Genomic DNA, 16,710 nt, shown 5'->3' on the forward strand with positions numbered 1-16,710 from the left:
TAGATGGCCTTTGAAGGTCCCTTTCCACCCAAACCGTCCTATGATTAACAACAAACGTATTATTTAAGCTTACCGGTATGCTATGAAACCTTTGCTTCAGCTTTCCTTCTGGTAATACTTCTTACTAGGATCAGTCTAGTTTAGCTAAATTTGAAATTGTTGCCCTCTTGGAGCGCTCTACATTAACAAAGCAGTAAGCATATCAGAGCTGGCAGGTAACAGCTGGCTGTCAGTTTCCCTTCCCTCCCAGCTATACTTTAAAGAGTCACAGAAACTGTTTTTCCACAAATGTACAGAACTTGTGCTGGCAGACCGTGCTGCCAGATTCCCACAGAGAAATCTCTGCAGTGAGGCCACAGCACTGCATGGAGGGAAAGGAAACAAAGATGCCAGAGTTCAGAATGGTAAACAGCAAGTGAAAATCTCTGCCCGTGGTGGCTACCAGGAAAATGAGCATTAGCCAGTCTCCAAGTCCTCGTTTTTACATTACCTACAGATATATGCAGCCAGCACGCAGCCACGCGTACTTCAGTGCTCAGCCAAATCTAGCCTGATTCTTTCTGGCCTTCCCTCCAGGGAACTCTTCTTACTCAGGATTTTCCCAGGAGGCATTTGTGTTGTGTCTGTGTAATGTAATTAAGATGAATTTGCTGTGCATCCATATGGGTGGGCTGTAAGTGGGCGGGGGGGGGGGGGGGGGGGGGGGAAGGTCTCCCATTGGAACAGTGAACTGAAATCTCCCGCTATTAAACGTCACACGTTTGTTAGTACGTAAAATATATTTAATTAAAACCAAGACATCAAACACTAGATTGATGAAGTTTCATGCAGCAGAGAGTTCGCTTGTGTCCTGGCTGCAGCAGACACCTGTCTGCACAAGGTGAACAGAATGCACGTTTGGAGACCAGGAAGTGCTCTACAGATGCTGATGCTGCCAGAGCTCAAAATCCAGGCTCTCAACAGGCACAGGTGAAGGATTTGGAGCAAAAGGAAGCGCCTGTCTGGTTCCTTCGTATTCAGGAAGTCACACTGGCACATGGCCAAAGGTGCAGTCAGTCGGATACAAGACGTTCAACTCATACGACCAACACAGGAAGAAAGATACAAATACATCAGAGGAAGCTGTTCACAGATAGATGACTCCATGCGTGGTCCCACGCAAGTTCCTTTACACTGTTCTTTTACTTGCAAGTCCATTACAAGGGATTCCGAACCCCCTGCTTCTGAAGGTCTCACTCATTCGCCTTGCTGCTTCTCTGGTATTTCATCCGCGTCTCTTGCATAAAGTTTCTGAAGGCTGGTTCTTCATGACTCTCCTCAGTAACTGGGGCAGAAAAAAAATCCACAGTTCAGCGCTATTTCGGCACTTGTTCTACTTGTGTTACTGAAGAAAGTTAGAGTTAGGCTAGTCAGAGCAACGCGTATTTCAACTTCATTACAAGGCAAAAGAAACAAGTGGTCCTGAAGATCAACGGAACAGGGGAAGAACAAAGACAAAGTCCCTGAGCTGTATCAGAGACAAATGACACAATGTAAGAACTCAGAAGAATGCTGCAAGACCAAGAGTCACAGGAAAAGGGAAGAGAGCTGTAAGGCCAAAGAGATGATGGAACACACTGCGCGTTAATCAGTTTCAGAGGTCACCGCATGCTCCAAGCGTAACAAGTTATCTGGTTTATGCATGTTACGCACCTATTAAAAATAATTACTCAAATAGAAAACTTACAACTGAACTTGCACAATGGCCAGAATGCGACAGCGCTGGACGAAGCACTGCAGCTGGGCTTCTGCTACAGACTCAGACGCCTGTGTTTAGGCGACAGCATCTGCTTGTTCTCTAGGCCCTCCTGACAGGCACGCCAGTTAACGAAATACAGAGGGTATTTCCTGACTAGACCGGCCGGCAGCTTTCAGAGCGGACCAGATCCCCGATTCCCTTACCTTCACGGTCAATGTCATCGGTATCACTCTCCCTCTCGTCTTCTTCATCAAGGGTTCCTCGTGTTAGGATCAGCTCAGAGGGACCCATTGCAGAAGCATCGTCAGACCCTCAAAGGAAACAGAAAGGGCTATACACAAAAGGGCACGCTAACAAGTCTGGTCGCTTGTGCCCTGACAATTTGTGTTTGCACAGAAACACAGCAATTAACACCTACTTTAAAGGGACAGAAAGCTGCTTCTGAATTCCAAAGAAATTCCAAATGACAGGCTGCATCAGCACCATAGTCACCCTCATGTAAGGCCACAGTTCCACCAACAGCAGAGCTTTCTCACATTCTAATTTGACTCTCTCACCTTGGCTAAAGCGTTTCATTACTTTCATTACAGTGTGTCCCCTGCTTTACCTACACGGCAGCCTTTCTTGTGCTCACCCCGCTGACTGACACACAGAAGAGCTAAGCCTGACCCACCCCACAGGAACTAAAGCCCCACTCCTCTTTACTAACATCAAGCTGCTTTCACGCTTCTGCTGTGAAGACAGAAAAGCACTGCGTGTCTTCTCAAGGCAGCCTCTTCAGACAACTTCTGCAAGAAACTCCATCTTCCTAGTAAGGTACCTGCGAGTGTGTTGTCCTGCATACACACGCTGCCCATGTCCTTCCACAAGTGCTCCAGCTGCTCTCTCTTCTGTTTGTTTTGAGCTTTCTCCTGTAGGTACAAAGTTACACGGGGATGTTCAGTGCATTTAAAACACCAACAGAAGAGTATTCTCGCCCGATACCAGCAGCCTGTCCCCCAGCCAGACAGCAGAAGCCAGCGAGCAGGTCTGACGTTACAACTAAGGTTACACAGAACTTTTGGGTAAAGGTGGAAAGCAACCTCCAGCACAACGGACTTCCAGAACGTTTCCAGCAGCATCAGGAAGCCAGACTCGGCGAAGTTGCGCCGGCAGACAACTGTCCTTTGGACAGCCAGAACTCAGAGTGAGCAGCGGTACTGATTTTGGTACTGCAACAGCGCACTTCACTGGTGCGGAAAGATACACAGCTATTCTCAACAAATGAATCTGGAAGGTTACTCTTCATCCTGAAGGGAAGATATGTAAATCTTTCCCAATCATCTTCTCACCATTTGCCCAAATGAATTATTAGCACCAAAACGCTGAGCAACCTCTGTTTTGCAAAACATCTTTATTACTTTTTCAGAGATAGGCTCCACCGAATGCAGGGGAAAAAGACAGACGGTGAGCTTCAGCACAGCAGTTTCTCCGCAACAAGCATGAGTAGTGAATAACTGTTAGACCCTCCCAACACGGAAGCAACTGTGTACATAACAGTGACCCCAAGATACACTGCCCAGGTGTACAATAGTTCAAAATACTTGCCAGTGTTTTTCTTAGGCGCTCATATTCTGGACGATATTCTCTGCAAAGAGAAATAAGAGTGCGTTCAGGCTGAACTAATGCACCACCTATATTAAGTGAGGATCATCGTGGAGCCTTGCTTCTACCCCCAAAAAGTTTTCTCTAGGCTTCATGTTTGAGAGACATTTCAGAAAGACCAACGGGACTTTTTATCCAGGTTTGGAGTCTGAAACCAACGGGTGCAAAATAAGTGAACATACTTCACTGAAATAGCAAACCTTTCTCACGCTGTCTTCTGGGGTAAGAAATTAAACCAGCTCAACTGAGGGGTCATTTCACTGCTACAGCTCATCAGCAGGTGTGTCGCTCTCCTCTCATCACAGACACGACTTTCTCTGCCAGTACTTGCGCCTCCTGAGACAGTTCAATGGGATCTCATACACAAGGACTGTTCACAGGCTTCCAAACTACTGCAGCCCGATGGGACCTCTGAAACATTTCTTTAAGGAAGTAAGGAGGAAGGGGATGCGGATACCCTCTTCTTAGAATCATGGAATAGTCTGGGTTGGAAAGGGCCTTCCAAGATCATCTGGTCTAACCTCCCTTGCCATGACAGGGGACATCTTTCGCGAGATCAGGTTGCTCAAAGCCCTGTCCTGCAGGAGCGGGCTGCAAACTAGGACCACGCATGGCAATCGGTTAGCCGAGGGGAATGTGCTCCAGCTTGTCTAGACAACAATTAACATGATGAGACATGTTTGCAGAGCACAGGGGAGTGGGAGACGGATGGCCCCAAGGAAAGGTAACACCTTGCTGTTAATTGATGGTAGTTAACCACCAATCGGGGATTGCCTAGTATGCAAGGCTTAGCTTCAAGAACCAATCTGTTTAAAACGCGCAGCTTCTGAAAGTCTATAAAACCTCGTGCTTCTGTACAATAAATTGACATTTGCTTGCATCAAGCTGCGTCCCGTCTCTTCATTCGCCGCACCGTCCAACCTCACCTTGAGCACCTCCAACAATGGGGCACCCACAGCTTCTCTGGGCAACCCGCTCCAGTGCCTCGCCGTCCCCCATCGCGTAACATTTCTTCCTTTCGCCCAGTCTAAATCGGCCCTCTCTCAGTTTAAAGCCGTCATCCCTTGTCCTGTCACTACAGGCCCTGTCACGAAGTCTCTCTCCGTCTCTCTTACAAGCCCTTGTTATATACTGAGAGGCCGCAGTAAGGTGTCCTCGAGGCCTTCTCTTCTCCAGGCTGAGCAGCCCCAGCTCTCCCAGCCTGTCCCCCTAGGAGAGGCGTTCCGGCCTTCTGATCGTTTCCCTGGCCCTCCTCCGGGCGCAGTGCTCCAACAGGTCCGCGTCTGCCTTGTGCCGTGGGCCCCAGAGCTGGACGCAGCGCTCCAGGCAGGGCACCAGGAGAGTGGAGCAGAAAGGGACAAATCACCTCCCTCAACTTGCTGGCCACGCTTCCTTTGATGCTGCCCGGGATACGGTCGCCTTTCCAGGCTGCAAATGCGTGCTGGCAGCTTACGGGAAACCCTTAACCGGGGTTTCATTATGTAGGCAGCGTATCCCAGAATAATTGTCAGGTTACGTGGCAAAACTCCTCAGCACCCCCAAAGAGCAGAGACACACATTTGGAGGTGCGAGGCGGGAGCACAAATAATACCCTGCCCAGATGCTGCCAGCCCATCACAGGAGAGCAACCAAACCGCCCAAGACCTCTCTCAACAAACCCAGAGGAACAGGGGCACGGTGGCAGGCAAGGGATCCAAATTAAGGGCTCGGAGGAAGGGACACCCTACCCCAGCCCCTCCCAGGGCTGTCCCAGCAGAACCATCAGCCCCACCCATCAGGTCCAGGTCTGAAATCCATCACCATGCCTCATCGGGAGCCCTCTGGATCACCCTGCGAGCACAGGCTAGGGGTCTGGCTGCCTAGGGGTGTGGGACACACTACGGGATGCAAGGAAAGAGCATCTGGGGATAGCACAGGGTTTATTATGGGATGTTTAGGGGAGGAACCCAAGGCGGGAAAAGGGAGGCACTCAGGAGGTTTGGGGAGGAACACGTGTGGGCAAGAGAGGCTTAAGGGAATAAAAGGGCCTATTTGCAGGTAAGCAGAGACCAGGCAGTATCCAGACCTGGGGGCATGACCAGGCCAGACTAATCAGACCTGGGAGCGTGAAGCTGTAGCAGCCTCCCTGGCTATCCAATCCAGCGTGATGCACTTCCCTCCAACAACAGTCTATAGCCTGGTTTAGGTACTTCCAAGCAATCCAAGTTACTGGATTCCCTTTCTAATGTTACAGAGCAGCCTGGCAGCATTTCACGGGGAGGAATCCAGCAAGGAGCAAATTCTCAACTGATTTTCAACTTGCTCACCTATTCGGTCTGCCAAACTGATGTTAGCTCCCTGACGACAATTCAAACCTAGATACAGATCTGCTGGCACAGATAGCTTTCGCTTTTTCACTGAACACTCAGCGCAAAAATTCACCACTGAATAGCTCCTTTTGACGCTGACTCTTGCACTGGAGTTTACTAGAAACCCTAGACTACCGTGGCTGTGAAAAGTGTACAGTCCTTCAAATCAAAGGAGTGGGCTCACAAAATCAGGAACTTCAGCAAGTATTCGCTGGGTCAGGGACCAAAGGTTATCACCTTACCTCTCATATTCATCTACAGCTTTAGAAAGCTGAACAAAAAAATCATCCAGTCCAGTGCCGAGCACGGCAGAAACACCGACCACCTACAAAAGAAAACCACATACCAGAACTGGAGAGTAACAGAGCCAAGCGTTCACTGATGGATCATCAAAGCTAGAAAGACTAAGCAGTATCTTAAACAAACAACCTGAACTAAAAAAAAACCCAATAGGGAACACTAATGTCTGTCCTGGTTTCAGCTGGGACGGAGTTAATTTTCTTCTTAGCAGCTGGTGCACCGCAAGAGACTGGGAAAGGACACAGCCAGGGCAGCTGACCTGAACCAGCCAACAAGGTATTCCATACCATGGGACGTCATGCCTGGTATATAAACCTGGGGGCGGGGATCGTTGCTCGAGGATTGGCTGGGCATCGGTCAGCAGGAGGGGAGCAGTTGTGCCGTCTTGGGGTTTCTTCCCTTGGGGTTTGCATCACTTGGGGTTTCTTCCCTTTTCCTTTGGATTTTCCCCACCTTTCCATCCTAACTGTGATTATTATTATTGTCATTACTGTTGTTCTTATCTCTTTATTCTGTTTAAATTATTAAATTGTTCTCATCTCAACCCTCAAGTTGTACATTCCTTTCTGATTCTCCTCCCCACCCCTCCGGGTGTGGGGGGGAGTGAGCAAGTGGCTGCGTGGTGCTTGGTTGCCAGCCGGGGTTAAACCACGACATCATCACAGTGGCACCAGAGTGTGCAGTAATACTTCCAGCTTTGGTCATTCCTACTTTCGACTTCTCTCTCTCCCCCGCTCCCCCCCGCCCCGCTATGAATGTTGGTTACCTCCAGTTTTTTGTTTGGGCGTTGGGGTTGTTTGGTTGGGTTTTTTGGAGGGGGTGGGGGTGGTGTTTGAGGGTTTTTTTCCTTCTTTCCTTCCTTCCTTCCTTCCTTCCTCCCTCCCTCCCTCTTATTTGACTCGGGAACCTGGGTTTTCCTGTCTGTTTTGCAAGTTCTACCACAGAGCAGAGAGGGGGAAAAGCAACAGTTAAAAAAGACAAAGATCCACAGAAAACCTGACTCCACACCCATCCCTGTACCTCCAATCCCAGTACCTCACAAAAAACACGGTTAAGGCAATACAGTGCCTAACCTTAATGAACAAGATAGGGCAATCCAAAAGGAAGATCAAGTCTTTCACTGTTAATAGTCCGCGTTCTCATGCTGAACCTAGTGTGCTAAGTGGTTAGTAGGACTGCTGCAATACCAGTGTACTAGAATTAAAGAGCAAAATAGACCACGAGACCCAATCCAGCTCCCTGAACCGCAAGAGATGGAGAATTGAATCAGTTACTACGGCAATACATGTTCAAAATGCACATCTGCTTTCTAATTTGAACTTGTCTGTCACTGCACTTCTGGCCATTTGTTCTGCTTTTATTAAACCAATTATCTAAAAACCCCTTTAATCAGACTAGTACTAGCCCATACTTGGTGACCCTTAAGAATCTCACATCTTCTAGGGAAAATTCTCCCTCTTTTTCATAAGCAAGCCATCTCAAGTACTCACTTTCAAACGGAAGACTTTTTCCAGGACAACCTTGCATTTCATCAATAGTACAGTAAACATGCAATCAAGCAGTCCAAAGGATTTCAAGCATTAGTCCAGGGGCTGTGCCAATATATACTAACATTTATACTTTCACTGCCCTTAAGTACAAGCTGCCTTCTGCTCTATAAGCCTCTGCGTATGTCCTGTTCTCCAGTCTACTGTTCTGAAGATATGACACGTATACAGACAGTCGATTAGCAAATCAGGACTAGGAAGTACTTTAGTCCCGTATACGGCACCAGTACAATCTCTTTTGAAAGACTGTATATTGTTCCCCATAGGGCACTTACAGTATTTTTATTTTGGCTAAATTATCATTACCTATACAAATGGTATCACTTAAGTTTATTTTCATTGCCTTTCGTGCAATACCCGTAAAGCCCTCGGCTTGCTTCCTTCTCAAGTAAAAGCTGACGAAACCACAATTAGCTGAACCCTTTTAGCGCAGCCTATGGCACGCATCATTAACACCCTCCAAGGTACAGTGCTTCCAGAGAAACCAAATGGATTTGTCCTCTCAAAACCTGGTTAGTGGAAAAAAAAACCCACTTTTTCTTGTGTCAGCAAGCACACCAGCATTTTTTGGTTCGTTTTTGAAAGTCTCCCTACACACTGAATTGCCCAGCCGCACCTGACACCCTCAGAACAAGGAAAATTATCTCAGATGGGAGACACTACGACACAGAATGTTACCCCTTGCCAGCCTCTCTTAGCTTTCCCCTGACGATTAATCACAATTCAGCATTAAATGATTCAGGCTGCCACTCAGTGTGACACGCAACTACGGTTACTCGATGTTCACACCAGCAAAGCCTCACCCCCAGTGCAAGGCTCATCAACAGATGCCAGTTCAAAAGGGCAGCCAGCGCAAAGCCCTTTTACAGAGGGGCAGGCAATACGGTTGAGGTGGGAAGGTACCGCTGGAGATCGTCCAGCCCAACCTCTTCTACTCAAAAAGCAGGATTAACTACAACAGGTTGCTCAAGATCTCGCCTGAGCGCCTTTTGAGTATCTCCAAGCATGGAGGCTCCATCATTTCCCTGGACGATCTGTTCCAGTGCTCAGTTAGTAAAATTACATTAATTGTTTCTTCCCCTTCTCTGTAAGCATAGTTTACTGCGTTTCACTTCATGTCTGTTGCCCCCTGTCCTTTCACTGGGCACCACTGCAAGAGCCTGCTTCTGTCTTCCTCACATCCTCCCATCAGGTGTATCAATAATATCCTCCTCGAGCTTCCCCTTCTCCAGCTTTTACGCGAGTTAGTAAAAAAAGGAATATTCCTACCTTCAGTGAACTGTAAAATTCATCCAACACTAAACTCATTGAACGAGTCAGGTTACTGACATAGGATGTCTCTTGATTCAGGGCATCCTGAAAAGTCTCAAAGTCCTGCATCCATTCTACCGCAAAACTGTGGTCAATTATGTCAGTCTGGAAGGAGAAGAGAAAACTTTCAGAAGCAATAATGATGAATTCTTTCTAATTTTACATGGAGTGCTATGCAAACAGTCTAATTATTAAAGAGTTTTGTAAACATATTTTACCACATGTATATCCGCTATTATCGCAATATGAGGCATCTAAAACTCTGACACGTTTCATTTCCCAGCACCAGTGGGAAGGAGGAAAACGGGTAAAGAAAGCATCGCCTAGGATTACTTATGGGGTTAGAGACCGAACCGAATGCATCAAGGCTCAAAGCCTGAACATTTAGAGCTAGCTTGATTAAATCCTATAAATAACATTAAGTCAACTCATTGACAAGAAAGTGGCATTATTTTTTCTCCTCTGCAAATCGTAACGTTCCTTAAATCTATGTGTTTGCCACTGCACACCTACCAGTTCCTTGAGATTCTTCCATTCTTATCAAGAGTCAATTCCAAAATGCTTGTTAAAAATTCTTCAGATGCTGTTAGCTTTACTTTTCACTGAAGGCTAAACATCAGATCAAAACGAAGCGTAAAGTTATGAATCCTAAGCCTTGGGTCCACCTTTCCTTACGTATACTGATTAAGTCCCATTTCTGCCAGCCTTTCAAAAAATGTTTTTCCCTACCTCTCGTGCCTTCTTCTACAGAAAAAGCTTTACAGCTTATTCTAAAATTACTGTCCAGAGTTGGAAAAAAAACCAGTGTACAAAAACTTGCCAAGTAAGCAAGCGCATTATCAAAGACAGGCACGGTCTGGGTCACTGGGAAGATGCGTGCCGTCGGAGTACATCAGACACTAGTCCTGCTTGGCTGGTGTGAGGTGAAATTTCACATTCAAAGCACGGGTCTTCCAGAGGAAGCGTATGGGATATTTGTGCGCGCACGTGCAAACCCTGCTATGTTGGAGAGCGATTCCTTAAACACAAAGGATGTCTGTGGGGAAGAGGAAGAGCACTCACACCAAAAATCGAACGGGATTCTGTTAACATGTGAAAGTGCTGCCTTTCAAGAGCCAGCTAGCCCTTAAGTTCAAAAGCATTCCTTCGAGCCTACAGGTACCTGACACAACAGCGAAGCTGTATCCTTGGGCTAGTTAAGTATCTGCTTCTGCTTGCTGGCAAACACTGGCATATTTTTAGTGACACTGATCAGGACGCCTTTTGTGAAGTTTTGCCTGCTACAATGCATGGGCCTCCTTCCTCAAAACAGGCAGGTGTTACACAGTTCCCACTGTGAGTCATCAGCCTGCTGCTGAGTAGAAATAATTAACGATGAAGACGATTGTTCTGAGGAAACAGGGGACTGTAAGAGCAGATTCAGCAATGAACTTACCCTTATGTTACAAAGTTAAGTGGCCTTATAGCCTAGGGTTAAGGTGCAAAACATTTTTCCAACGGTTAGGATCATCTCTAGCTTGAATGTTCGGGTGTAACTGCTCATCCCTGATCCTTCTTGTGCCTTTGTACACCAGACTGAAGACCCCTTTCAGATCCGGTTTCAGCCTGCAGCTCCCTCCCAGCCTCTCTTTTCTGGAAAACCCATTACTGTAGTGAGACAAAGACGCTACAGCAAGGCAAGCTAAGCAGAACAATGTTCCCCTAGGGCACGGAAACCATACTTTTAACTTACTTTGTTCATGACAACGATGAAAGGTAGCTTTGTCTTGTACAGGATGCTGGAAGAAGGGGCAGGGGGAAGGGGAAGACACACACAAAACATTAAAAATTAATTGAAATCTCACTAGAATAGAAAACAAGTTAAGCGTTAAGGCAGACAAGACTTGTGCAAAACTGAACGCGTTTGACCTTCAAAAGATCATTATTTTCCCCCCGCATCAATTAGAATGGAATTTTCAGCCAGATCCTGCTTACCGTAGTTGAACAAAATATGCCCCTCCCCCTGCCCCCAAGATGCAAGCGCATGCCTCTAAGATGCAAAATCTCCTTCTACACACCCAGTTGATTTCGATTACTATTTTCTATGACTCTCAGATCCCAGTACTTGACTCTGTTGGCATTTTCTAGTTATTTTGACCCAAACCTTAGGCTCTGAGATACTACTTGTGAACAGAGCAATGAATTCAAAGAACTCAAAACATCTACAAAGCAAAACTATCTCGAAACATCCGCTTACGTATTAATTTCACCGTGTACACATTCTATCATTTTCTGCTCGACACCGATGTCAGAAAACGCAGCGTGCAATAAGACACATTTTGCATATTCCTATCGCAGTGATACCGCTTCTGACCTTGGTAATAGGATCGATAGGTTTTTTGAAAACCTTTTACCAACATTTACCATGAATTATGACAGCTCTAGATACGCTGGTCTTTACACAGGTATTTAGTCCCCGGTTTAACACGAGAGAAAGCAGATAAATCCACGTACGAGGAGGGAGACAATAAATCAAGAATGCCATGCTATGATGAGCTCTAAACAAACCTTGAGGAACCACTGAAAGGATCAACAACATTCAAAAAGCCCCTAGAATAAAATATTTTGTGTTTAGAATAAGAAGGAGCTGAAGCTAGCCTGTCTTGATACATCTTAGATAGATGATGTCACAAGCAACAGACAACGTGTCAGATCGAAGGTAACTAGCCTTCACCACACTAAGGTCTCCTCCATCATTTCATGCTTTTGGTGGGAGTTCTGACCCAATGACCTCCAGATGTCCACTGGCACCTAAATCATTTTGCATATCCAATGGGAAAATCACTAAGACGAAGAAGAACCAAAACAGCGGATTAAGAGGATATGAGGCATCAATGTGCAACTTGCAGCCCAGAAAGCCAACCATATCCCAGGCAGCATCAAAAGAAGCGTGGCCAGCAAAGCAAGGAAGGCAATTCTGTCCCTCTACTCCACTGTCCTGGTGCCCTGCCTGGAGCGCTGCGTCCAGCTCTGGGGCCCACGGCACAAGGCAGACGCGGACCTGTTGGAGCACTGCGTCCGGAGGAGGGCCAGGGAAACGATCAGAAGGCCGGAACGCCTCTCCTAGGGGGACAGGCTGGGAGAGCTGGGGCTGCTCAGCCTGGAGAAGAGAAGGCTTCAGGGAGACCTTACTGCGGCCTTTCAGTACATGAAAAGGGGCTTGTGAGAGAGAGAGAGAGACTTTTTGACAGGGCCTGTAGCGACGGGACAAGGGTCAAACCGGAAAAGGATGGGTTTAGACTGGACAAAAGGAAGAAATGTTACGCGATGGGGGACGGTGAGGCACTGGAGCGGGTTGCCCAGAGAAGCTGCGGGTGCCCCATTGTTGGAGGTGCTCAAGAGCAGGCTGGCCAGGGCTTCGAGCAACCTCATCTAGTGAAAGATGTGCCCGCCCATGGAAGCGGCAAGGAGGGACCAGACGGCCTTTCAAGGTCGCTCCCAACCCAAATCATCCTGTGGTTCCCCTCCAAAATTAAGGATCACAGAGATGCAACCATCAAAGCAGACGGGCTGCGTTTTCAGCTTTGCTTACCTGCAGGCATACAGCATGTTGGACATAAAGGTGACAGGGTTAGTACTGCGAGAGGTGTCCATCACATAAACAACCACTGAAGGAAAAGAGGAAGCCTGGAAACACAAAAGTAAAAGGTATTTTAGTTAGAAGTCCGTGCTGTTCAACAACCACTTCTTTCACACAGCCGCACTGTCAAGTCACACAGCAAACACTTACCAAGGCCTCAGTTATGATGGTTCCTGATGCTGACCAGGTGAACACCTCAATTTGCCCCGGCGTGTCAATAATGACATACCTGGCAAGAAATCACCCCCAACAAACTGTAAGGGAAAAGCAGTTAAGCACAAGGGCCCATTCTCACCAGATCACCACAAGCACACAACGGCACATCACACAATTACTCTGTTACAGATCAGAAAAGCTTTTCCCAAACAGTGACAAGATTTACAGGCACACCTCTCTATCTCCTGTGTGAATCTTGTATCTAAGAAGCACATACTCTCTTCGGATTCTACTAAAGCTGAAGGCACCCACTTGGCAGACACTTACTCCTGCAAACTCTTCAGAAGAATTAACTGTCGCCTGTTCGAACAGCGCCAGGAAAAAAAAAAAAACAAACACCGTCTAACGGTAGCCGTGAATAGCAGAGTTGGAATCAGCAAACATTTCTTCAATGTAGCTGAAGAACCCCTGGTTTATCTATTCTAATTCTGTGCCCTTTTCTACAAAAAAAAAAAAATCTATACCAAGGGTGAAAAACAACTAGAAAACACACAGAGAATCTTCTTAGGATTTCACACGGTTTTCCCACACTGATCCCAGAAAAGCAGAACTTGGTAGAACATACTCACTTTGATGCGTTTTGCCTTTTTTCAATAAACTTCATCACCTGATTGAAAAAGGAGGAGTACGCTTTGTATTTAGGCTCACAACAGGAAACTTTCATCATCATTTCCTAACAGAAACTACGTCAACTTGCACAGCTGCATGCACGTATTAAAAGAGCACAGTCTCTAAGCTCTGCAGTGTGTGAAAATGCCCTACAGAGGCGCGGTGGAAAATGCTCAGGCACCGCACAGGTCAGAGACAACCTTGATTTGGTCTCTGTTCCAGGACCTGACTGTAGAAACAGCGTAACAAATGCAGCTGTTCCCGACCTTTTTACTAAGAGATTGTGCACTGTCTCCGCACCTTGCACAGGCTCCCGCTTAGGGTTTAAGGGAGCAGTCAATTACCAAATAGCCCTAGGAAAACTTAACCCGTTCCCACAAGTGAGCTTCCCGACTTCAGAATCAGGGCATTTGTATGAAAGACTCGATAGAGAACACAGTGCAACGGAACAGTTACGTACAAACCACTGAAGAACGCTCTGTAACCGTGGCTTCTAAAGTTTACTTTCAAAAAAGCTGAAAACCTGAAATCTCCCATATGAAAGCCAGTGCGCTTTGGCTGCTTTGTAAATTACATGGTTCTGTATGGAGAATACTCTAACTCCAAAGAAGTATTAGGAGGCTAACCACACACAGTGCTCCCAGGAGACTCCAAAATACACAAAACCTCCCGCAGCCTCCCAGCACAGTATTCGCAGCACAGCATCACAGAGGAACAGCCTCGTACCTGATCAAACCTCGTAGCAAAGAGATTGAGAGAGGTCACTATTCCACCATTTGGGCCCAGCCCGTATCTAGAGGCTTCGTTTAGGAAAGCAGATGATTACGCAGAGCTCAGAGGGCTTCTTTTTCAATCCTTCTAACAGCTGGCCGTGTACAATGCACACCGGACACCTTGCAGCAAAAGACAATACCCCTAACGCGCAATTCAGTCTCCCAAGTGATGCAGTAGCATAACAAATACTAAGCGGTCTCTCTCTTGCCCAAACACGCGTGACTGACAAAAGGAAAAGGGGCTGTGCTGTGGCTTCCCCTCGCCATTATTCAGGCAATACCGCTCTGGACAGAGAAAACATACGTACGTATACACATCAAAGCCATCTTTGTCTTTCCAAAAAGATTTACAACGCAGCCAGCGACTCATAATTTAACAATGCCCTGGATGCACTTAACTTGGAAGAATTTACACTTCAAAAGATAATTAAAAGATTTCTTGCACAAATGCATTTGTAGCACAATTTAAATGGTAACGGGAATGGATGTTGTAAAGATACCCCAAGTGTCAGCTTAAAGATGAAGATTTCAAAATCCTTTTCCATGCATACAGAACTGTACGCTAATTACGTTGTTTAGGGCTGCTGGAGAAAGGGGGGGGGGGGGCGCGGGGGGAGGGCTCACAACCTTATTGCTCTCCACAGCTACCTGAAAGAAGGCTGCAGACAGCAAGGGTTGGTCTCTTCTCCCAGGTAACAAGCAACAGAACAAGAGGGAACGGCCTCAAGTTATGTCAGGGCAGTTTTCGGTTGGATATTAGGAAAACATTCTTCACTACAAGGGTGGTCAAGCACTGCAATGGGCTGCCCAGGGACGTGGTGGAATCACCATCGCGTTCAAAAAGTGTGTAGATGTCGTACTTCGCGGCATGGGTTAGTGGTGGGCTTGGCAGTGCTGGCTTAATGGTTGGACTTGATGATCTTGAAGGTCTTTCCCAGCCTAAGTGATTCTATGAGTCTGTGTCCAAAGAAACAAAGGTTTGTTGTGGAACACACGTTTCTAATCTCACATGCAAGAAGTACATAGTCAAAACCTTCCGAACACCACGCAACATTCGGCATTACCGCAAGCCCCAGCACCTCCTGCCCTCTTCAGCACAGGCGTGCAGCAGCAACAGACTACTTTCACAAAACCCGGGACTTCCAATGTCATTATTCCAACAGAAAAAGGATACTGTCTCATGACTTCTTTGTACTTCACAGTGTCCCTGATATCTAGAGAAGGAAAACACAGGAGCCGTTTTAGGACATCACTTTCAAAGCACCCTCCTCCCTCCATGTGCGGAGAGGCGAAAGCCCTTCTTTTACCAGCAAGTCTCCTTTTGTCTCGGTAACAGATCTCGCGCCAACAGGAAAAATCTCCAGAGCAGAATTAATACATTCTAGCAGATCTGCTACGCTCTCAACACCCTTAGGAAACCCCGCGCAGTTTACAGGAAACACCGCCCATTTAGGTATTGAGCAGCAGCCACCTCCTGGGTGGCATTTTCTTCCCAGCTGATCAATGTCAGTTAACAAGTGACAATTTGGTACCTGGCTGCATCGTTAGAGACCCAACACCGGAGCAGACACTCCGATTACTCACCCGAGAGCAGGAAACCAGCTTTGGTATCCACGCTGCCTTTCCGACCCTCGGGAGAGGCAGGCTGGGAAGCGTTAGGAAGCTGGAGACCCAGGACCCTCACCGACCTCGCGATCGCTAAGCCCTTTGGAACAGCCAAACGTACGGTCCGGCCTGTGGTCCGGGCACGTTCTGTAAACACCCGCGTCCTGCGGAGCGCTTGCAGGCAGCGCTTTGGGAGCACCGCGGGCTACCGCTGCTCGGCGGCGGGGAACCAGACCCAAGCCGTTCAGACGTTCGCGGCCGGCAAGGCAAGAGCCCACCGGGACGGCGGCCCCGCGGGCCCCGCCAGCCGACGGCAGCGGCGGACGGCGCGGCGCCCCGGGCCCTCAGCGCGCGCAGCTCGAGCGGCGGCAGAGGAAGGGGCTCAGCAGCGGCCCAGCCCCCGCCCGGCCGAGCGGCGCTTCGGGAAGGGCAGAGAAGGAGCCCGGCCGCGCGCCCCGCGCGCCCCGCGTACCCCGCCCCCCCGCCCCTCCGCCGGGCTGGCCCGGGCGGCCGCGCTCACCGATGTTGGCGGGGAAGGGCAGCCCGGGCACGGCGGGGTCCAGGTTGATCAGGTACGGGGGGCGGCGCTGCCCGTGCAGCTGGGCCGCCAGGCGCTGCGGGGACACGAGGAGGCGTCAGGCCCCGCTGGCCACGGGCGCGGCGCTGGGGGAAAGGGGCCGCTGCCCGCCGCCCGCCGCCCCCGCGCCGCCCCTCACCTGCACGAAGGTTGTTTTCCCGGAGCCGGCCATACCCAGCACCAGCACGCACACCGGAGCGCTCGCTGCTGCTGCCGCCGCTGCCGCCGCCGCCATCTTCCCGGCAGCCGCTTGTCCTTCCGGGGCGCGGGCAGGACGGCGCGGGGGCGGCCCGGCAGCGCCCCGCCGTGACGCGCGGGGGACGCGGCCGCCGCCGCCAGTGCCGCTGCCGGCCGGGAACGCGTTACGGCCTCGCCGCGCCGGGCGGGGCCCGCGGGCCGCCGGCAGCGCTCACCCGCGGGGCC

At 48.7% G+C, this 16,710-nt stretch overlaps 1 protein-coding gene across 4 annotated transcripts; it reads right to left on the reverse strand.

The window, feature by feature from the left end:
- Nucleotides 1-764: 764 nt before the first annotated feature.
- Nucleotides 765-16,569, reverse strand: LOC121089809 (GPN-loop GTPase 1-like). Of its 4 annotated transcripts, XM_040597397.1 has the most exons (14): nt 16,427-16,569; nt 16,231-16,324; nt 15,280-15,319; nt 14,059-14,125; nt 13,293-13,330; nt 12,658-12,736; nt 12,460-12,554; nt 10,621-10,666; nt 8,847-8,993; nt 5,973-6,055; nt 3,326-3,365; nt 2,559-2,649; nt 1,942-2,049; nt 765-1,324 (listed from the first exon to the last, which is right to left on the reverse strand). In XM_040597397.1, exons 1-14 carry the CDS (start codon nt 16,520-16,522, stop codon nt 1,233-1,235), a joined length of 1,116 nt encoding a protein of 371 aa, XP_040453331.1. In that variant the 5' UTR covers nt 16,523-16,569; the 3' UTR covers nt 765-1,232. The 4 variants fall into 4 exon arrangements, with proteins under 4 accessions (XP_040453331.1, XP_040453332.1, XP_040453333.1 ...); XM_040597398.1 differs by lacking the exon at nt 16,231-16,324 and having other exon boundaries at nt 16,427-16,534; XM_040597399.1 differs by lacking the exons at nt 16,231-16,324; nt 16,427-16,569 and adding an exon at nt 15,690-15,995.
- Between the last annotated feature and the right edge of the window lie 141 nt (nt 16,570-16,710).

This window comes from Falco naumanni, chromosome 6 (assembly GCF_017639655.2).
Source record: "Falco naumanni isolate bFalNau1 chromosome 6, bFalNau1.pat, whole genome shotgun sequence".
Classification (NCBI taxonomy): Eukaryota; Metazoa; Chordata; class Aves; order Falconiformes; family Falconidae; genus Falco; species Falco naumanni.